This window comes from Bufo gargarizans, chromosome 2 (assembly GCF_014858855.1).
Source record: "Bufo gargarizans isolate SCDJY-AF-19 chromosome 2, ASM1485885v1, whole genome shotgun sequence".
In the NCBI taxonomy this organism is placed as follows: Eukaryota; Metazoa; Chordata; class Amphibia; order Anura; family Bufonidae; genus Bufo; species Bufo gargarizans.
Genome location: NC_058081.1, coordinates 685,115,219 through 685,139,558, shown reverse-complemented (window position 1 = coordinate 685,139,558; position 24,340 = coordinate 685,115,219). Strand labels below are relative to the sequence as shown.

The 24,340-nt window shown below is 43.8% G+C and overlaps 1 protein-coding gene across 1 annotated transcript in view; it reads left to right on the top strand.

Moving 5' to 3' along the window:
• LOC122926306 (urokinase plasminogen activator surface receptor-like) overlaps positions 1-4,268 on the top strand; it is a 46,666-nt gene extending 42,398 nt beyond the window's left edge. Inside the window, exons 7-8 of the mRNA XM_044277678.1 lie at positions 2,161-2,301; positions 3,835-4,268. Coding sequence (XP_044133613.1) covers positions 2,161-2,301; positions 3,835-4,157 — 464 coding nt within the window. The 3' untranslated portion in view covers positions 4,158-4,268. The remainder of the gene's footprint in view (positions 1-2,160; positions 2,302-3,834) is intronic.
• Positions 4,269-24,340: the final 20,072 nt, after the last annotated feature.

The window sequence follows — 24,340 nt, the reverse complement described above, 5'->3', positions numbered from 1 at the left end:
AAGCTGACATTGCATTACATGCCGACATTACACACTACCCCTGGTTTATTCACATGTTGTATAGTGTTGAGCAAAGTTCTCTAAAATTCGATTCGGCTGCTTTAACAAAAAAAAATTTTAAATTACTTCATCATGAAGCGCATTTCTTTGTAAGTAGTGAGTGCAATGACATGGAGCGGCGATTGCATCGTTCCCCGTCATTGTACCCATCAGATGCAATGTTCATCGCTGATCGCGGCATTTGACTTTAATATTTACCGTAAGTCTATAATGTAGATAAATAAAATCATACTTACCTCATCCATTTTGAGCATGAAGAGCCCACCACCGCCATGTTGATTGAAGATCATCCACATCATACGTCGCCACATGCGGGATTTCGTGGGATCTTCAATCACGACGGCGGTGGTGGGTTTTTCATGCTCAAAATGATGAGGTAAGTACAGTATGATTTTAAAGTTTTTACCCAATTTCAGGGAAAATCGATTTGTTATCACTCACTACGAGTAAATTCAGCTTCGCAGTGAATCTAATGTTCACAGAAATTTGGATTGAAGTCCACTTCGTGCTCTCTGATTCGCTCAGCACTAGTTGCATCCATACAGCGCATTAGTTCAGTTTGATCACCCAGCACAACTTCTCCTTGTGCTTGCCGGCTGCAGCTCATCTGTACCTTTATAGCAGCATTGCTGGGTCTCTTAAATAGATATTAGGCACATCGCTAACATATACTATCAATCATAGATAGGTGTGGGTCTCACCTTTTAGACCCACTCTCATCTCTAGAACGCACCCTCTGAAGTGAAGAAGAGCGCACAGTGCAAGCATGGTCTCCATTCACCTTTATGGAAGTGCTGGCTTGACTATTTCTGGCAGTTCCACAATGGTGAATGGAGAGGTGGCCGTCCATGCGTGGTGTGCTCTCCATTCGCTGCTAGAGGATTTCTGAAAATAGCTGAGATCACTTGCTTGGCTATTTTCGGAACTTCCATGGAAATGAATGGAGACCATGTAGCACATTCTCCTTCACTTTAGGGCCCAGTTATGGAGAAAGGACAGGGTCCTAGAGGTGGGACACGCACCTATCTGATATTGATGGCATATCCTAGAAATATGCAATCAGTATCTGAGTTGGTGCAACCCTTTTGCTGATCCATCAATGCAGCACTAGCAGACAGTGATTGCAGTGCACTTGAATCTTCTCTGATTGGAGTTGTCTGCTTCTCAAATAGAGATCACAGTATCTAAGGTGTATGACAGAAGAAGGGGGCTCTCACCTCACATTTACCTTTTTTTGCCGTTCTATGTATGTACATGTGCACGAATATCCAACTTTAATTTACTTGGGCTGTAGATCCTGACATGAGTGAGACATTAGTCATATATACCCCTCACACCACCACCACTGTAAGTAGCAGTAGTGGTAGAGTATAATCTCCAGCCCAGCTCAGCTGGACGCCCCTGCTTAACGGAAACGGAACGGATCTGTTTTGCAGCCATAGACTTCTATTATGACGGAATGAATAACGGAATGCCTCTAAAGGCATTCCGTCATACAATTGCGTTATGGCCCATGGTAGCGGAATCCATAACGCAATTCACCTTTTACCAGTAAACAAAGCATGAACAAATTTCAAAATATGAAATTCGCTCATCTCTTACAGGTAACCCTTGCAGCCAGCCGTCTGCATTCTTCTCCACAGCTTCCATTCTTTGACTGTATACTGACCAACTGTTACTTTTGACATCAAAAGGTTAATGATCAACTTTCTGATGCTGGGGAATGTCCAACATCATACATCTATCCCCCCCCCCCCCGCCCCCCACCCGTTTCCTCCACTCCGTTATATCCCACTTACCAGCTTTTGAATGCCAGACATCAAAGACAATCACAAAGGAGCCTGTAGGTTGTCCTGTCTTGTGAGCATGATCGCAACTGCGACTGCTACAACACCTATAAGTCACGCCACAAATATTGTCCAATCAAACTATTTTTCAACTAGACCGGGTCAACATGCTTTGGCATTTCTGTTTCCATTGTATATAATATCAGAGATGACTATAACATCCTGATTCTAATCCATGATTAGAAGATTATATATGATACTTTATACACTGCAGCCATTATATATTACCATTTACTACTCTTTTCCACAACAGTATTATCCAGCAGTTCTGCGACTAATGGCCTGGTGTGTCCGTCATGCGAGTCTGATTCTGTCTCCAAGTGTGACTCTTCAGCAACCGTAACTTGTATTGGTAATAATAATAAATGTATTTTCACAACAACAAATATAACAGGTAAGTCTTCTTGAATCTAAGATTTTAGGATTAATCATTATTATGTCTATTATTTTCTTGTTTGTATAGATCCAAAATTTAAATTAATTTCATTATTTGTCCATCTACAGTATTATTATTTTTTCATATACAGAGATCCAAATCCTCTGTATAGACATACTGTTTGCCTGCAGCCACCACTAGGGGGAGCTCACTTAAAATTGATTATTTTTATTATAAAGTGGTTTCTGGGAGTTAAATATTGACATCATATCCACAGAATAGGTCATCAACATCAGATTGGTGAGGTTTACTGGCACCCCCACTTATCAGCTTTGGGCATGGGCGGACTGGGAACTTAAAGTAGCCCCGAAAAAAACTAAAATGTAAGAGTGGCCCCATGTTGTAGGCAGGCAACACAAGTAGGCAAGGTCAGCAATACCATAGCACACAATACCATCCCATTATATTCCACAGTGCAACACAATTTATCGCGCCAAAATCTGAACCACTGTGATGACCATCAGTAGATGACATTTTCTATCCTACTCCTTAAGTTTTCTCAGATTAAGATGTGGAGCAGGGTGCTTAGGAGGGGAGATGGGGGGGTTACAGCAGTTGAATTCAGAAGGGCATGTGTGGTCGCTGCCCGGGTACATGAATACCTCATTCTCATAGCATTAATTAACGCTGACAGCTAATTGCGAGGAGTGAGAAGGGCTTGGGCAGCCTCCTGGGCATTAGCCCACAGGGAAATTTCCCTGTAAGGTCTATAGCCAATCTGCCCCTGGCTGTGGGAAGGGGCCACAGTGCTCAACCTCTTCCTTGGCCTGAGATGTCATGTCCATCAGTCACATCACCTGTTGGTGAAGTCAATAGCGTTTAGATGCAATACGAAGCACAGCCACTATACAAAGCATGACACTGGGCTTGGTATACTCCGATGCCAGAGACCTTGTGAGAGCACTGGAATCCCCTTAAAGAGTACATTGGCAGGAGGACGGAAGGTGGACCCCCCATTGATCAGCTATGACCTATCGTGAGGATGGGTCACTGATGTTTAAATACTGGAAAACCTATTTAAATCAAATGTGTGACCATAAAATTACTTATTGTTTAATCCATGTATTATGTTAAATATTTTTTTTTAGAATTTTGGATTTTTTTTTCCATGTTGCTATCCATATATTTACTCTTCAGTAGCCATCTCATAGCATGAAAGTACGGATTACAATGACAGATATCACCTTTGTATAGATAACATCACAATAGGTTATAGACATTGTCTAGCTACTCCACCTACCTGCACAATTACCTCTGCACAGGTCACAGAGCAAGCCTACACAAATCTCCCATAGAAGTCTATGAGATCAGATCCAGTCTTTGGCCCATGTGGCTGCTGTCAAAGAAGAGGAAGTATTGATATGTTTTAAGCCTAATGGCCAGTGTGAAAATTGTATGAGTTATAGGATTTTTTAAATATAGACAGTGACATGAAAAATTAAAAAATATCAACAAAAATTCTAAACAAAGACTATAATGATAATATTTCAGCAGGACAAACCTCGCTGTTATCGATCACTAAGGGATGTGCAACAGAAAGCTTCTGTGTCCTTGGGAACCACTCCTATACTATTGAAGGTGCAACAACCAACATTACCATAGTCTGCTCCAGTGGCCAGACTACAACCGCTACTCCAACCAGTATCCAGACTACAGCCGCTACTCCAACCAGTATCCAGACTACAGCCGCTACTCCAGTCCGTGTCGAGAATGCAGCCAACTATCCAATGTGCCCAAGTGGAGGCATAAGTGTCCAGAAAATTGTCCTGACTCCGGCCGTTGTGTGTCTTCTACTGCTAAAATGGCTTTTCTAGAATATTTACAGGTCCATGTGGCCGATGCTGACGTTCCTGTCATTGTCAGATATTTCCAGATTGTTTTACTATAAAATTTGAAAATCCAAATGTCGAAGCCATGAAGATGCAATACATACAGGTTGTAAGTTGGCTATTGGTTTACAAAGGGGTTTGATGCTTTGTTCTCTTGGAATCATTCTTGCTGTAACCGTTACCTCCAGTAAATAATCCAATCAATAAATCAGAATCTTGCTACTGCAGATGAGTCTCCAATTTCTCACAAAATAAATTCAACACAAAATCACAACATACTAGCAAAACGCTGACTCCCTGCTCCTTCTCCTCCCGGCCTGCAATGCGGAGCATCACTGTCCGGAAAGAGAAGGAGCAGGGAGTCGGCACCAGAAAGCGAGGGTGGGGGAGTGATTGGGGGGGGGGTGTTGCTAAAAAACAAAAAACATTCTTGCATAACCCCTTTAAGGGCTGCAGATCCTCACAACTATTGGGTGGTCAGACATAGACACATGTAAGATAAACATTGGGATATGATGATCCAAGAGAAAAGGTAAGGCAGAACATATCTATATAAGATTTCACAAATGTTCCTTCATGTACAGTAGAAAATTGATATACCATACATTTTTTTTGTTTTGAATGGAACATATGATCTTTGTCTACTAAGTGCTCTCCTATGGACGTTGCGCACCCTATAGCTACAGTTAAGCAGTGATGGACGAGCATTGGCCAGGACGATTCGCGAACGCGCGTTCGCAATTAAATGTTCGCGAACTGCAAGTTTGCGGCGGGCCCCATTGACTTTAATAGCAGGCGAACCTGGAAAACCTTCAGGTCATATTTGCAGCCACAAAATACAAACAAAAATGAGCGCAGAAATAGTCCCATAACATGGACAGTGACGTACCAGAGGGGGAATCACTGGCAAAACTTCCCACAAAAAATATGCATTTTAATCAGGGGCCATTTTTATGTGTCTTAAAGGGAAACTCTAAAAAATGAGCCCCGTTGGTGCCTAGAAAATGTTTATTTCCTTTTGTTTTGAGGTATACAAATGTGCAGCTATCTCCGTTCATTTATTTTTTTTCAATGCGAAAATCGCATAGTTAAATTTCATATAATGCGCATGCGCAAAAAGGGCGTGGCCTAGTCTAGCAACTGGTTTAAACTACCCGAAGTTTGATGCGATTGGAAAAGATGGTTGGAAGCAAATTTTGCAACAGAGAGGAAGAACTCCTGATCACTGTAAGTAATTTCACATTACACCAGTGTATTTGATTACATTTCACATGCATGTCAGACCAATCGCTTTATATGCAGATAGAGTGTTATAAATATTAGCGATTGTGAAAATCACCACTTATGATTCAAATATCTTTTTCACCATACCTACAACTTCTAAGTAGATATTACTGATTGGTGCACTAAGTATTGTTGTAACGTCACAGCACCATGTCTGTAGCATGTACGTATGGACAGCAGAGAAATATCTCTCACATGCACATTGCGCATTTATTTTCCTGCCGCACACTATATACCCCCCACACACACACACACAAACATAGTCTAAAGATTAGATTTTTTTTTGTCCTGTTGGTCAGGACTCAGGAGAAGCTTTCTCTGTCTTCCCGCCAGTATTTGCTGGTTTATTTAGAGTTACCCAGGGTGCACCACGGGGAGGCGAACCAGCTTTACACCCCATACCGCAGCGTCACTTCACTAGACAGGTACATCTCTGCTCAGCTGACCAATATCCAATTGCTCAGACCCCACACGCATTCAATCGCAATACAATCCGACCTTATAACGGTAACAGTAAATCTATTATTTCCCTTTCAAATACTTACATACTTTTTACTGTTTTGTTGAGCACATTATTTTCAATACTGGTATTCCAAAAATTTGGGATTATATGCTTGCATCTTTATCCTGCAGCGCATGTTGGTTAAATCATCAAAAAATGGTCGGATCTCAAGAGGAGGAGCTTTCAGCGGATGGAAGAGATCCGTGACAGAAAATACCCAGGTACAATGCTTACATTACTTTTGTATCTCTTGCCAACACTCTGTAATGTATATATACGGTTATGCAAATATGTATTTCATCCCTTTACAAATGATTATTTACTACCTCGGGTGACATGTAGCAAATCAGCCGGTTACATCAAACATCTCTACCTCGCCATGAGTATATATATATATTTATACACACAGCGAGGTATAGATTTAGGATGTAACCAGCTGATTTTGTACATGTGATGGGGTGAACCGTCACTGGGGTTGCTGGAGAAGCCTGAGGCCTAGCATCCTTCCTACGGACTATGGACCCAGAACTATGGATACCCCCCTCAGACCTCTTGGGGTTAGGGCTCATGCACATGACCATGTGCCGGCCGTTGCCATATTGCGGCCCGCATATGGCGGGTCCGCAATACACGGGCACCGGCTGTGTGCATCCCGCATCACGGATCGCAGACCCATTCACTTCAATGGGTCCACAATCCGAGAGATGCAGAACGGAGGCAAGGATCGAAAGCCCACGGAAGCACTACGGTGTGCTTCCATGGGTTTACTGTATGTGCCTCCGCACCGCAAAAAAGTAGTGTATGCACAACTTTTTTGCGTTGTGGACAGATCATGGACCCATTCAAGTTGAATGGGCCTGGATCTGACTGCGGCAGCCGAACAGATGTTGCCATGAATTGGGGACCTCAAATTGCGGTCCTCAATGCACGGAACGGCCAGCACACGGTCGTGTGCATGAGGCCTTAGAGGGAACTATTAACCCTGATTTATGTGCAGGGTTTATAGGCCACATCTTTCCTATTGCCCGTTGAGTTGCATGGTGCCAATCCATGAACCTAAAAAGGGTTAAATCTGCACTGAGACTCCCAATGAATGTGTGAGTTTATTTGTCCCTTTCTTTTATTGTGTTAGTGATGGGATTAAGATAGATGACTCTAGAAGTAGCTGATGTAGAGGAGTAGATCACCCTATGATACACTCAGGAGATAATCCCATCACATGGGTCTCCTCTCTCAATACTGTTTCATCAAGACACTGGGGAGGGGATGTCTGTTTGACTGCTGTTCATGTTTGATTGAGTTATATTGTTTGACTTTTTGAACTGTATATACAAACCGGATTCCAAAAAAGTTGGGACACTATACAAATCGGAAATAAAAACTGAATGCAATGATGTGGAGGTGCCAACTTTTAATATTTTATTCAGAATAGAACATAAATCACGGAACAAAAGTTTAAACTGAGAAAATGTAACATTTTAACGGAAAAATATGTTGAATCAGAATTTCATGGGGTCAACAAATCCCCAAAAAGTTGGGACAAGGCCATTTTCACCACTGTGTGGCATCTCCCCTTCTTCTTACAACACTCAACAGACGTCTGGGGACCGAGGAGACCAGTTTCTCAAGTTTAGAAATAGGAATGCTCTCCCATTCTTGTCTAATACAGGCCTCTAACTGTTCAATCGTCTTGGGCCTTCTTTGTTGCACCTTCCTCTTTATGATGCGCCAAATGTTCTCTATAGGTGAAAGATCTGGACTGCAGACTGGCCATTTCAGTACCCGGATCCTTCTCCTACGCAGCCATGATGTTGTGATTGATGCAGAATGTGGTCTGGTATTATCTTGTTGAAAAATGCAGGGTCTTCCCTGAAAGAGATGACGTCTGGATGGGAGCATATGTTGTTCTAGAACCTGAACATATTTTTCTGCATTGATGGTGCCTTTCCAGACATGCAAGCTGCCCATGCCACACGCACTCATGCAACCCCATACCATCAGAGATGCAGGCTTCTGAACTGAGCTTTGATAACAACTTGGGTTGTCCTTGTCCTCTTTGGTCCGGATGACATGGCGTCCCAGATTTCTAAAAAGAACTTCGAATCGTGACTCGTCTGACCACAGAACAGTCTTCCATTTTGCCACACTCCATTTTAAATGATCCCTGGCCCAGTGAAAACGCCTGAGCTTGTGGATCTTGCTTAGAAATGGCTTCTTCTTTGCACTGTAGAGTTTCAGCTGGCAACGGCGGATGGCACGGTGGATTGTGTTCACTGACAATGGTTTCTGGAAGTATTCCTGAGCCCATTCTGTGATTTCCTTTACAGTAGCATTCCTGTTTGTGGTGCAGTGTCGTTTAAGGGCCCGGAGATCACGGGCATCCAGTATGGTTTTACGGCCTTGACCCTTACGCACAGAGATTGTTCCAGATTCTCTGAATCTTCGGATGATGTTATGCACAGTGGATGATGATAGATGCAAAGTCTTTGCAATTTTTCGCTGGGTAACACCTTTCTGATATTGCTCCACTATCTTTCTGCGCAACATTGTGGGAATTGGTGATCCTCTCCCCATCTTGGCTTCTGAGAGACACTGCCACTCTGATAAGCTCTTTTTATACCCAATCATGTTGCCAATTGACCTAATTAGTGTTAATTGGTCTTCCAGCTCTTCGTTATGCTAAAATTTACTTTTTCCAGCCTCTTATTGCTACTTGTCCCAACTTTTTGGGGATTTGTTGACACCGTGAAAATTTGAATCAACGTATTTTTCCTTTAAAATGATAAAGTTACTCGGATTAAATGTTTGATCTGTCATCTACGTTCTATTACAAATAAAATATTGACATTCGCCATCTCCACATCGTTGCATTCAGTTGTTATTCACAATTTGTTTAGTGTCCCAACTTTTTTGGAATCCGGTTTGTATAATGAGTTGTTTTTAAAAAAATGGAGTTCTTGATTTACTCTTCAATATTGGTGTTGCCTGATGATTGAGGAGTTTAGCGTTCTGTCCTCATATATTGGCTATGTCCAATTATTAGGCAGGGTTGGGCTGAGGACACTGGAATTCGGGTTCCAGCAGAGGGGAAGCAGTTTTCTGAAGGAGGTATACACTCACATAAATATATATTTGTGTGTGTATATATACATAAACTGCAATCTACATTCTGTATTCTAGTAAAAGGCCCTATCCATCATTACATTAGATACATCCCACACTTAACTCCTTAATACCCGATGACAAACATGTACGTAAGATCTGGACATGACTTAAAGCCCAGTGACATAAATGTACTGCATGGTGATCGAGCGGGTTCAGGAGCTGACCACGGCACGTGCAAGCTTCAGAAATGTGCGGGGTGTCCATCGGGTTCCCGCACCGCTATGACGGGGACACGATGGCAGGGACGGTAGCCCAATGCTTTCATTAGGCATTGTGGCTGCCTTCCGGGAGGGCCTGTGAGATCCAGCTCCATGTATTAAACTGAGTAATACACTTACAGCCAATGCATGGCAATACAGAAATTTTGTAATGTTTTGAAAAGGGGATCAGACCGCCGAAAGTCGAAATCCCAGAGGGGGACAAAAAATAAACACGAAAAAAGTGAAAAAAGAAAAATCCTTTTCCTAAGCTAAAGTTAAATAAAATTTAGAAAAAATAGGGGGGGGGGGGGGGAAGTAGACATATTATCTATTGCCGAGTCCGTATCTACCGTCTCTATAAAAATTTTACATGCCCTAACCCCTTCGGTGAATAAAAAAAACTGCTAAATAAACCATATTCTTGGCACAGTACATCACTAAAAGTGCAACACCAAGTGATCAAAAAGGCGTATGACCCCCAAAATAGTACCAATCTAACCGTCACCTCATCCCGCAAAAAATGAGCCTCTAGCTAAGACAATCGCCCAAAAAATAGAACTAGTAATGCTCTCAGACTATGGAGACACTAAACCATGATTTTTTTCAGTTCAAAAATGCTATTATTGTGCAATACTTAAATCCCCCAAAAAAGGATACATGTTGGGTATTGCCACATCTGTAATAACCAGCTGTATAAAAATATCACATGACCCAGCCCCTAAGGTGAACACTATAAAAAAAAGAAAATAAAAACGGTGTCAAAAAAGACATTTTTTGTCATCTTACATCACAAAAAGTGTAATACCAACTGATCAAATTTTAGGTATTTTTTTTATTATTTTTCAAATTATTCTTAAAAATAACAAAGAAATTTTGTGACTGAATCTTACCACTGTCATGAAATACAATATTTGACGAGCAAACAATCTCAGAATGGTTAGGATAAAGCATTTTAAAGTTACTACCGCATAAAGTGACACATGTCTGATTTGCTAAAAATGGCCCGGTCATTAAGGGGTAAATTTGCATTTGTTATGAGTTCTTAGTTGTTTGTCTACATTCTGAACATATATGATTACAGGGGTTCCACTCTCCTCTGTACGGACATCTACAGAGGAGATGGAGGTGGTTGTAGTGTTGGTAGAGGAGGAGGAGGAGGACGAGGGAAAGCAGGCAGGACCCTCCCAGCATGTAGATGCTCCACCACCATCTGATGTGGGGAAAAATGTGGAGGCTGAAGAGGCTTCTCCCTGTCAGAAGCCGCACCTCCCCTCCGAGTTCCTGATGAGGAAGAAGAGGAGGAGGAAGAAGTTGTCCACTGCCCCCGCCAGGAGAGTAAATATGTGTACACAGCATTATAATTCTGTATCCATAACATGTACAGAAAAAAAGGGCCAACGATTAAGGGAAAACTACACACTACAGTAATATAAAACAACAATAGACGCTAACTCTGTAATCTACATAAAAACCATTAAATAATCAACTAAATCACATTATACTCTACATAACTCTCACAAACTAACCAATACAAACAACTAAATACAATCATACTATACTGAACTATCACTAGGTAACAAACCAACTATATGATCATCATAAATACCATGAACTAATGAATTGTAATGTAAATCTTCAGTGCTTTAACAAATACTCCCCACAATGCACTAATTGCCTCTTAATCTTAATTGAAAGTAATTTTAATATTTTTTTTTTTATCCTAACAGTTCTCGCTAAATAAATAGAAAATTATCCAGCTGCAGCGGGACGACCAAGTCGCAATGCTGGAAATAAAAAAACAGCAAAAAAAAATTATGGAGCAGCAAAGGAGGATTCAACAGCAGCAGTGGCTTCTGGAGAAGAAGGTCAATCAGCTGGAGGAGCAACACCAAAAGGAGCTCCAGGAGTTTCTGGACCTCCAGAAGCAGCTGAAACAGTTGCCTTAGAGGCGTGTTTGTTCCTTTACATCGTTGATAAATATTTATTTATGTTCTAACGTGTGCTTTTGTTTTTTGATATTGTTATGTTTTTGATTTATTTTAACCTATAAGGTTGCAGGGAGACCCCTTTTGTACTGGGGCAAACTCATCAGTATCAGGACAGCAGCAGATAAAGGTAACCTTGGAGTATAAGGCCTACACATAAGTCAACATGATCAGGACAGACAGCAGCAGGTACATGGTAATGGTCGAGTCTAAGGCCTCACATAGCTCGGCCTCACTCAGCAGGAACACACAGCAGCAGGTTCTTTGTTTGCAGCAGGAATGTGTTCCCAGGAATGGACACCCATCAGACATGCGCAACACCAAGAATAAACTTAAACATCTCTGACAGAAGCAGGTTATTCAAACATTTTAAGTGGTGGCAAAGGGTAATTTTCATCAAACAGGTGTCCCACAGAAGACAGAAACACTTGTGACAGCATTTCAAATCACACATTTGTAAATGTGCTAAATTACAAGCAGACCCCAATTTTTCGCTTTCACTTTCGCAAAAGGGTTAAGAGAGAAAATTTACCCCAGTATATGTCCCCCATTTTCTACCCATTTAGTAAACACCATATATTTGCTTGTAGCCTGTTGTGTGGGACAACAGCAGGGCTTCTAGAGGCAAAGGGCAAAATATGTTTTTTGCAGCCCTGAATAAACAGACATGGTTTTTAGCTGCCATGTCACATTAAATAAAATAAAATATACAAGTATCCAGACTGCGAAGAGATTAATAGCTTCTAAAAAAAAATGTGGATATGTACTTAAATCATAATAAGTACTAGTGATGAGCGAGCATTCTTGGCCGAGCACCGGTTCGGCTCGAGCATGGCTATGCTCGGCAGATCCGAGCGCTCGGCCCAGTACCACATGTGCTCGAGCGCCATGCTCGAGTCTCCTCCCCGCACGTTCGGCGCCTATTAAGAAACCAATAAACAGGCTGTTAAGCATTGCCATCACTGTAATGCCATTAGCCATGTTTCTACTGGCATTACATTGATTGGCTGGTCGGAACACATCATCAGGTGCTATATAGCACCCGGTCACGCGGGTTCGGCTCGTTGCGAGTCAGGGAGAGCTGCATTTAGGAAGGGACAGACAGTGTATGGAGATTGTGATAGCAAATTACTCTTTTGCAAGACTTTTCTAAGACCCAAAAGTCCTTTTAAGGACTACTGTATGCGTTGGCAGAAATTTAAAGTGCAGATTTGCACTTTTTTTTTTTTATTCACAAAAAAAAATTGCTTCATTGGCTATCTTAATAGAAGGTGTCTGTAGTGACTTATGACATCTGTGCAATACCTTCTTTGTATCAGGCGCATAGATAGGAAGAATATTAGTGAAAACAATATTTTGTTGTTTCAGAATTTGACCACATTTTTGCTGTCAGCTGTTTAACCCATTAATCTCAGTGCTCTGCATTAGAATACCGTCTGTGCACTTTAATCCCATATATTGGGAAAAAGTGAAAATCAATATATATATACAAATTTCACTGAATCTGCACCCAGTTTTCTTGTCTGTGGCAGAAACCATTTATCGCAGCGCATTGCATTTCTATACCATCTAAATGTTCAATCCCATATATTGGGAAAAAGTGAAAATCAATATATATACAAATTTCACTGATTCTGCACACATTTTTCTTGTCTGCGACAGAAACCGTTTATCGCAGCGCATTGCATTTCTATACCATCTGAGTGTTCAATCCCATATATTGGGTAAAAGTGAAAATCAATATATATATACAAATTTCACTGATTTTGCACCCAGTTTTCTTGTCTGCGGAAGAAACAGTTTATCGCAGCGCATTGCATTTCTATACCGAGTGCTTCAGGCCCATATATTTGGAGAAATTGAAAATCAAAATATATACACATTTCACTAAATCAGCACCCAGTTTTTAATTAATTAATCGCAATGCATTGCATTTCTGTACCATCTGTGCGCTTCAGGCCCATATATTGGGAATAATATAGTAATAAATATTAACATAATAAAACAGTGTCTGTACTGCAGATTACAATAATCTGTGGCAAAATACTGTCCGAAATCTGTGCTGTTCTGTGTCATATACTGCCCTGTATCTGAAAACAGTGTTTTGTGGACAGAGTCACAACTACTAAAAAAAAAACAATAAATATGAAGAAGGCCCAGGAAGAAGTACATCAGCGACTTAAAAAGATTAAAATAGACAAATTGCCAGGGCCAGATGGCATACACCAACGTATCCTAAGGAAATTAAGTAATGTCATAGTCAGACCCTTATTTCTGATATTTGCGGACTCTATACTGACAGGGAATGTCCCACAGGATTGGCGCATGGCAAATGTGGTGCCAATATTAAAAAAAGAGTCCAAAAGGAGAGCCTGGAAACTATAGGCCGGTAAGTTTAACATCTGTTGTGGGTAAACTGTTTGAAGGTTTTCTGAGAGATGTTATCTTAGAGCATCTCAACGGAAATAAGCAAATAACACCATATCAGCATGGCTTTGTGAGGGATCATTCATGCCAAACTAATTTAATCAGTTTCTATGAGGAGGTAAGATCTAGACTTGACAGCGGCGAATCAATGGATGTCGTATATATCTGGACTTCTCCAAAGCATTTGACACTGTACCACATAAAATGTTAGTATATAAAATGAGAATGCTCGGACTGGGAGAAAACGTCTGTATGTGGTAAGTAACTGGCTTAATGATAGAAAACAGAGGGTGGTTATTAACGGTACACACTCAGATTGGGTCACTGTCACTAGTGGGGTACCTCAGGGGTCAGTATTGGGCCCTATTCTCTTCAATATATTTATTAATGATCTTGTAGAAGGCTTGCATAGTAAAGTATCAATTTCCGCAGATGACACTAAACTGTGTAAAGTAATTAACACTGAAGAGGACAGTATACTACTACAGAGGGATCTGGATAGATTGGAGGCTTGGGCAGATAAGTGGCAGATGAGGTTTAACACTGACAAATGTAAAGTTATGCACATGGGAAGGAATAATGCAAGTCACCCGTACATACTAAATGGTAAAACACTCAGTAACACTGACATGGAAAAGGATCTAGGAATTTTAATAAACAGCAAACTAAGCTGCAAAAACCAGTGTCAGGCAGCTGCTGCCAAGGCCAATAAGGGCTCTTTCACACTTGCGTTCTTGTCCTCCGGCATAGAGTTCCGTCGTCGGGGCTCTATGCCGGAAGAATCCTGATCAGGATTATCCTAATGCATTCTGAATGGAGTGAAATCCGTTCAGGATGCATCAGGGTGTCTTCAGTTCCGGAACGGAACGTTTTTTGGCCGGAGAAAATACTGCAGCATGCTGCGCTTTTTGCTCCGGCCAAAAATCCTGAAGACTTGCCGCAAGGCCGGATCCGGAATTAATGCCCATTGAAAGGCATTGATCCGGCCTTAAGCTAAACGTCGTTTCGGCGCATTGCCGGATCTGACGTTTCGCTTTTTTAGAGTGGTTACCATGGCTGCCGGGACGCTAAAGTGTAGCGGGGAGCGGGGGAGCAGCATACTTACCGTCCGTGCGGCTCCCGGGGCGCTCCAGAGTGAGGTCAGGGCGCCCCACGCGCATGGATGACGTGATCGCATGGCACGTCATCCATGCGCATGGGGCGCTCTGACGTCACTCTGGAGCGCCCCGGGAGCCGCGCGGACTGTAAGTATACCGCTCCCCGCTCCTACTATGGCAACCAGGACTTTAATAGCGTCCTGGCTGCCATAGTAACACTGAAAGCATTTTGAAGATGGATCCGTCTTCAAATGCTTTCAGTACATTTGCGTTTTTACGGATCCGGCGTGTAATTCCGGCAAGTGGAGTACACGCCGGATCCAGACAACGCAAGTGTGAAAGAGGCCTAAGATAATGGGTTGCATCAGAAGGGGCATAGATGCCCGTGATAAGAACATAGTCCTACTACTTTACAAATCGCTAGTCAGACCACACATGGAGTACTGTGTACAGTTCTGAGCTTCTGTAAACAAGGCAGACATAGCAGAGCTGGAGAGGGTCCAGAGGAGGGCAACTAAAGTATTAACTGGAATGGGGCAACCACAGTACCCTGAAAGAATATCAAAATTAGGGTTATTCACTTTAGAAAAAAGACGACTTAGGGGGGATCTTATTAATATATATAAATATATCAGGGGGGAGTACAGAGATCTATCCCATCATCTATTTATCCCCAGGACTGTGATGAAGGGACATCCTCTGCGTCTGGAGGAAAGAAGGTTTGTACACAAACATAGAAAAGGATTCTTTATGGTAAGAGCAGTGAGACTATGGAACTCTCTGCCTGAGGAGGTGGTGATGGTGAGTACAATAAAGGAATTCAAGAGGGGCCTGGATGTACAGTATTTCTGGAGCGTAATAATATTACAGGCTATAGCTACTAGAGAGGGATCGTTGATCCAGGGAGTTAGTCTGATTGCCTGATTGGAGTTGGGAAGGAATTTTTTATTCCTCTAAAGTGAAGAAAATTGGCTTCTACCTCACAGTTTATTTTTTGCCTTTCTCTGGATCAACTTGCAGGATAACAGGCCGAACTGGATGGACAAATGTCTTTTTTCTGCCTTATGTACTATGTTACTATGTAAGACCGGCACTAAGGGATGGGGAAGTGGGCGTTATGCTAATAGTTCAGGCAGAGGTCGTGGCATTGGGGCGCAATGAAACTGTGCCTGCTGCCAGTGCACAAAAAAAAAAAAAGTAATAAAACTGTACCCAGCTTCATGTCCAACTTAGCTACGCGGTACACGACAACACTCTCCAAGTCAGACGAGTGCGAACAGTTGGTCTGTTGGCTTGCTTACTATAATGCTTCCAGTAGGCTAAGCACCACCCGCTCTTCCACCAAATCCAGTCTCTGTAGCCAAGAGTCTGGTCAGCCAACTCCTCGCTCAGATCATCCTTCTTCCCACCATGGAGAGGCCTTCCAAACGAGTGATCCCACACTCGGATATTCCCAGGAGCTCTTTTCAGCTCCACTATTAGATTTGGCCCTCGCAGCCAGTATGCTTGAAGAGGGACCTGAGATATTGTGCCCTGATTCCCAACCTCTTGAGCCTTCACAGTCTCAAGAAGATGACGGTGGTGAACGTCAATCATTAGTTCACGAGGTGGATGACGATGAGACATCCACCTCGTGAGGTTGTGGTTAGGTCAAGACAGGAGGATGATCAGAGTGAGGAAGTGGAAGAGGAGGTGTTGGACGATGAGGTCATTGACCCAACATGGGAAGGTGAAAAGTGAAGCAAGGACAGCAGTACAGAGGGGGAGGGATCCGCAGCACCGCAACAGGCTGGAAGAGGCAGTGGGGTTGCAAAAGGGAGAAGTCGGCCCACACCAAACAGGCCCGCAACCATTTCACCGATCACCCCCATGCGTAAATCAACCTTAGCAAGGGGTAGATGTTCCGCAGTATGGCACTTTTTTTAGGAAAGTGCAGAGGACAAAAGAGTGGTAGTTTGCAACCTGTGCGGTACCAAAATGAGCCGAGGCATGAACACTAGCAACCTCACCACCACCAGCATGACCCGCCACATGGCATCCAAGCACCCTACTAAGTGGGCCGAGCGCCTGGGTCCACAATCTGGGTCTGCAGGTCACACAACTGTCTCCTCTTCCCCTGTGTTACATGCTGTCCAATCCCCGGATGCCTCTCGCCCTGCACCTGGACCTTTGAATGAACCAGCAGCAGCAACACTCTCCCAGTGCAGCGTTAAAATGTCTATACCACAGTCATTTGAACGCAAGTGCAAATACCCACCCACAGGCCATAGCACTTAATTGCCAACTTTCAAATTTACTGGCCCTTGAAATGTTGCAATATAGGCTTGTGGACACTGAGGCATTCCGCAGCCTGATGACAGCCGCGGTCCCTCGGTACGCAGTATTTTTCACAGTGTGCCGTGCCTGCCTTTACACAAGCATGTGTCCCAGAACATCACCCGTGCCCTGACCAACGCAGTTACTGGGAAGGTCCACTTAACCACGGACACATGGACAAGTGCTGTTGGCCAGGGACGCTACATTTCCCTGACCGCACACTGGGTGAATGTGGTGGAGGCTGGGAGTGAGTCGTACCCTGGGATGGCACGGTTGCTACCCACGCCCAGGATTGCGGGCCCTACGTCCATCAGGGTATTCGCAAGCAGCTATGTTACTGGCTCCAACACCCACTTCTCCTCCTCTTTTGCCTCATCCTCCTCCACTTCCACCTCCAGCAGCCATCAGTCGCTAGCTGAAAAGAGTGTAGCACTGCTGTGGGTAAGCATCAACAGGCCGTGCTGAAGTTGATCTGCTTAGGGGACAAACAGCACACCGCCGCAGAGCTGTGGCAGGGGATAAGGGAACAGACCGAGGTGTGGCTCTCTGCACTCAACCTACAACCAGGCATGGTTGTGTCTGACAATGGCCGTAACTTGGTGGTGCTTTGGAGCTCGGCAACCTGACACACATCCCATGCCTACCCCACGTCTTAAACTTAGTGATTCAGCGTTTTATCAAAACATACCCCAATTTGCCAGAGCTACTAGTGAATGCGCGCCGTTTGTGTGCCCATTTCTGCAAGTCATCCACAGCTTCAACTGGAATTTCAACGCTGCAGCAGCACTTGCGTCTTCCAGCTCACCGACTGCTGTGCGACGTGAGCACGCGCTGGAACTCTACGTTCTATATGTTGGTCAGGATTTGTGAGTAGCAGAGGGCAGTTGTGGAATACCAGCTGCAACATGGTCGTTGCCATTCAAGTCAACTGCCAATATTCACAAGCGAGGAGTGGGCATTGATGTCAGACCTATGTGAGATTTAAAAAAACTTAGAAGAATCCACACACATGGTTAGTGGCGATAACGCTATTATCAGCATAACCATCCCACAGCTGTGTCTACTCAAACGATCGCTGCTCACAATCAAAGACGACGCTCTGAATGTGGCTGACAAGGAACTGGGGGAGGACATCTCACAGGGTGATACCCAGACCACCCACAGTTTGTCTTCTCAGCACAGATTGAATCGTGAAGAGGAGGAGGAGGAGAAGATGGAGACTGTTGCCTCTGCTACGGAGGCTAGTACCCATGGAACTTTAATTCCATCTGTTCAGCGTGGATGGGCCGAAGAGGAGGAAGAGGAGGAGGAAAAGGAGATAGAGAGTCATCCTGATGTCGACATCTTGCGTGTTGGTACTCTGGCACACATGGCTGAATTCATGTTAGGCTGCCTTACCCGCGACCCTTGCTTTATACGCATTTTAGATAACACGGATGAAAGCGTGTTCACCCTTCTCGACTCCCGCTACAAAGAAAACTTCTCATCTCTCATTCCTGTGGTGGAGAGGACGAGTAAAATGGTGCAATACCAGAAGGTACTTGTTGAGAGATTGCCAGGAATTTTCCATCTGACAACGCTGAAGGCAGAGTCCATACTTCCTTAGGCAACATGGGACACTTTCATGACACCCCGCCAGCAACCTCACCCTGAAGCGCGGCCTAGTGGTACAAGAAGGGAAAAGTTTTGGAAAATGGTGAAGGAATACATAGCAGACCGTGTCAGTGTCCCAAATGATCCCTCAGTGCCTTACAACTACTGGGTGTCCAAGCTGGACACGTGGCACGAACTTGCGCTCTACGCCTTGAGGTGTTGGCCTGCCCTGCCGCCAGCGTTTTGTCTGAGCGTGTATTTAGTGTTGCTGGTGGCATCATAACAGATAAGCGTATACGCTTGTCCACTGGCAATGTTGACAAGGCCTGGATTGCCCCTGACTTCTCCACTCCACCAGAGGAACGCTGAGCTAATGAGGAACAAACACGCAATTGAAATGTATGCTTTACAATGTACTCAATCCACAAGATTCAGATGCACTCTTTTCACCTCCAAAAATGTAATCTTGTTTACTCATCCTCCTCCTCCTCCTGTTCCATACAGTATATATGCCCTCAGTACAATGTTTCAAACGGTCTGCTCCCCTGTAGGCCCTCACCTCCAATGTTTCATACGGTCTGCTCACCTGTAGTCCCTCACTAAAATGTTTTATAGGGTTCGCTCACCTTCAGGCCCTCATCTCCAATGTTTCATATGGTCTGCTCAGCTGTAGGCCCTCACTACAATGTTTTATGAGGTTTGCTTATTAACAATTAAATACATAATGGAGGGGGCCAAGAACTAACCAGCATGGATCCGATATAGCGTCCCTCTGTGTTAACTGCGCATGTCGGCGCATAGCTTTCTCATTATATAAATAAACATGTGTTGCCATTACGTGATCGCATTGACGGAGGAACACACATAGGCCGCGAGTGTCCATATATTTTGTGGAAGCTGATATATGAAAGGCCTCAATCAGTTGCTAGTTGAAGCAGGTATATCACCCTTAAGCAGTAATTTTGTGGACGCAGGTATATGAAAAACCTCAATCACTATTTTGTGGAAGTTGATAGATCGCAGCCCTCAATCAGTATTTTCTGGAAGCATACAAATGCACTATAATATACACTGCCTGTCCCAAAAAAAAGTCGCCACCAAAAAAAAAAGGTCACACACACACAAAGGTGGTCACATTTCATTGGACCACCTTCAGCTTTGATTACGGCATGCATTTGCTGTGGCATTGTTTCGATAAGCTTCTGCAATGTCACAAGATTTATTTCCATCCAGTGTTGCATTAATTTTTCGCCAAGATCTTGCATTGATGATGGTAGAGTCCGACTGCTGCGCAAAGCCTTCTCCAGCACATCCAAAAGATTCTCAATGGGGTTAAGGTATGAACTCTGTGGTGGCCAATCCATGTGTGAAAATGTTGTCTCATGCTCCCTGTACCACTCTTTCACAATTTGAGCCCAATGAATCTTGGAATATGCCCGTGCCATCAGGGAAAAAAAAAATCCATTGATGGAATAACCTGGTCATTTAGTATGTTCAGGTAGTCAGCTGACATCATTCTTGGAGTATATACTGTTGCTGAACATAGACCTGACCAACTGCAGCAACCCCAGATCATATCACTGCCCCCACAGGCTTGTACAGTAGGCACTAGGCATGATATGTAAATAGCAGTGAAAGAATATGTAGCGGCACTCACCAGTGTGTTGTTACAAACAGGTTCTTTTATTCCATGTAAAGAATATAGCAGAGGGCAGACAATTCTTAATCACGCATGTGAAAAGCGACGGCCGTTACACGCCAACAAGCGCTTCCTCAGGCTCTGCATCGGCGCATACATGCGCGTCACCCTTTTAAATATCGGTGCCGCCAGTTGTCATGGCAATCGACAACACAGCTGTGCCTTCAGCAAAGGTTAGTAAGAAAACATACATGCAACAAAAAGACAAACAACATATACCGAGCAATACAACAATACAATGCATATAACAATTGCGTGTGAAATATGTGACTATAGGAATGGACTCAAATCGTTCCTGTCATTCAATCCAAGCTCACCCAGAGCCTGAGTACGCAAAATCCATCTCGCTTCCCTCTGCAGGAGGAGGCGATGTCTGTCCCCCTCCTGCAGAGGGGTGGACACAGTCTCCAATCCAGTGAAGGAGATACAATAAACGTTACCTCCATGCACACTTCTTACGTGCTCTATAAATCTCGGGCAACCTTTACCTGTTTTTATTGAGTTGAAGTGTTCCCTCACTCTTTCGAACATGCACCTAATTGTCTTCACAACATAGAATCGCCCGCAGCTGCAAAGTAGTAAATAAACTACATATGTGCTCCTACAGTTAATGAAACTATTGATTCTATGTTGGGTGCCAGCAAATCAATGTATTTCTTTTGGGAGTTATGGGAGCATAATGAACAGCTGCCACAATGGAAGTTGCCCTTTGGAATATTATTCCTTAGCCAATTATTGCCTTTGATGGTCTGGAACCTACTTCTCACAAGTCTGTCCTTAATCGTGTGGCTTCTTCTAAACGATATAAGTGGCTTCTGTTATGTAAGTTTGCTCAAGGTTGCATCTCTCCTCAAAATGTCCCAGTAATGAGAGCTATTCGGGCTGTTATATATTCTACAGCATAATCCAATATCAGTCCTGAAGAGCAGAAAGCCCTTCAGTGGCTACACTCCAGAAATGATTTGGTGGTAAAGCCGGCGGACAAGGGGGGCAATGTGGTTCTCATGTCCAGAGAGTATTATATAGGGGAAGCCCTTAGACAATTAGGGGACTCCCGCGTGTATGAGAGGATACAGGGGGACCCCATACCTAGTACCCAGCATCTGCTTAGGTCCCTTGTTACCAAATATGTGGAGGCAGGCTTCCTCCCCAAAAATATGTTGGACAAGCTTGTTCCCTTGTTTCCAGCCAAACCATCATGGTACTTTCTCCCAAAGGTTCACAAGTCGCTGAGCCACACCCCGGGACGTCCCATTGTCGCGGGGATTGGCTCAGTGGTGGAACCTTTGTCTAAATATGTGGACTGGCTCTTGAGGCCGGCCTTGGTAAGTGCCCCTGCTTACCTTAGGGAAACCAATGACTTCATATTGGCCCTACAGGAACTGCATTGGCAGGAAGGGTACCAGTTGGTATCCCTTGATGTGGAAAGCCTCTACACCCGCATCCCTCATGGTGCGGGTGTGGAGGCGGTCCTTGACATCATAACTAACCTTGGAAAAAGTCAGATTTTTTGTGATTTCATTGGTGAGGCACTTGACTTTATCTTAACTAACAATGTGTTCCAGTTTGGAAGCGAGTGGTATAGGCAAAGGCTGAGTACTGCTATGGGGACCCCCGTCTCCTGCACATTCGCAAATATGTACCTTGCCAGGTTGGAGGATAAGTATATTTACTCCACTATGAATCCATTTTTATCCAGGTTGAAAACGTATTTGCGTTTTGTGGATGACATATTCATAGTATGGGAGGGTACAAAAACCCAGTGTGATGACTTTGTTAAATATCTTAATGCAAATGACATGGGAATGACATTCACCCTCAATTTTGGAGGTACAAGATTAGAATTTCTGAATGTGGCTGAGGGCGACGAGTTGGTCACGGAGGGCTTTCGTAAGCCCACGGCGACCAACTTCTTGCTCCACTACGACAGCTTCCATCCATGGAGTGTAAAAAAAGCCATACCCTACGGTCAGTTCATCAGACTAAGGCGAATAAACAGTAGGGATAGTGAATACCACAAACAGGCATCAGATTTAAAACAGCGATTGTTAGAGAGAGGGTATCCAGAAGATTTACTTAATAAAAATATGAAGAGTAGAGGAGGCTTTCTCCCAGGATGATCTATTGATGGGTAGTGGTGGTAGAAATAAACAGATCAGGGCCACTAGTGGGGGTTCAAGATTTGGATTCTCTTTCAAATATAGCCCCATGGCAGAACGAATTTGTTCAGTGATATCCAAAAACTGGGACATTTTGAGGAGTAATGCAACCTTGAGCGAACTCACAGAACAGAAGCCACTTATATTGTTTAGAAGAAGCCACACAATTAAGGACAGACTTGTGAGAAGTAGGTTCCAGACCATCAAAGGCAATAATTGGCTCAGGAATAATATTCCAAAGGGCAACTTCCGTTGTGGCAGCTGTTCATTATGCTCCCATAACTCCCAAAAGAAATACATTGAGTTTGCTGGCACCCAACATAGAATCAATAGTTTCATTAACTGTAGGAGCACATATGTAGTTTATTTACTACTTTGCAGCTGCGGGCAATTCTATGTTGGGAAGACAATTAGGTGCATGTTTGAAAGAGTGAGGGAACACTTCAACTCAGTAAAAACAGGTAAAGGTTGCCCGAGATTTATAGAGGACGTAAGAAGTGTGCATGGAGGTAACGTTGATTATATCTTCTTCACATTATTAAGGTATTGGTTGATACTCCGGGTCTCACCCCACCTCCTTACCCCACCAGTCCTCATACCCGTCCACACACCATCATCCCCAAAATAACCACACCACTCCTCAAATGGATTTAATTGGCCACAGCAGCCATTTATTATTAACATAAATGCATAACATATTTAACATAAATAACATAACCACAGACGAAGGAGGTCCTGGAAGCCCCCAAATTGTCCATCTACACAACCACACGGCAAATCCACCTTGCCTCCAGCTGCAGTATACTAGCTCGGAGACACCCGGTGGTGGACGCCTCCCCGAACAGGTAAGCCCCACCATGAGAGTCCAGCCCCCACCATAAGGGGCCCTCTCAACCTCAAATCTCGATCCGTAGTCCCAGCTTCCAGTACCTCCTGCCGCCTTGACTGCCATGACATACACTTCCCCGCACCATCCACAATTATCCCCTATATCCCCTTCTTATTGTCATATCAATATTATTATTATTTTTTTTAAAACAAAACCAACCCAGACTATCCACAAAACACTGCCTCCATCCACTACCCTACCTCAACCCCCCCACCTCTTGCAACACACGGGAGGGTGGGTGGTAGTTTTTATTTTCCACAAAATGGCACCCCTCACCCTTCACCACCCCCATATATAGCCCTCCAGACTCCTCCCTACTAACGCAACGCCCCCCTCCCCAACATCCATTTCAAATCCCTTAACCCTTAATCTCCTAGACCCTACAACCAAACCTAATCATGCTGGCCTACCCTTAGCTGCGCCCTAGTCTGGCCATACTTGATTAAGGTATTGGTTGATACTCCGGGTCTCACCCCACCTCCTTACCCCACCAGTCCTCATACCAGTCCACACACCATCATCCCCCAAAAAAACACACCACTCCTCAAATGGATTTAATTGGCCACAGCAGCCATTTATTATTAACATAAATACATAACATATATAACATAAATAACATAACCACAGACGAAGGAGGTCCTGGAAGCCCCCAAATTGTCCACCTACACAACCACACGGCAAATCCACCTTGCCTCCAGCCGCGGTATACTAGCTCGGAGACACTTGGTGGTGGACGCCTCACCAAACCGAACAGGTAAGCCCCACCATGAGAGTCCAGCCCCCACCATAAGGGGCCCTCTCAACCTCAAATCCCGATCCATAGTCCCAGCTTCCAGTACCTCCTGCCGCCAA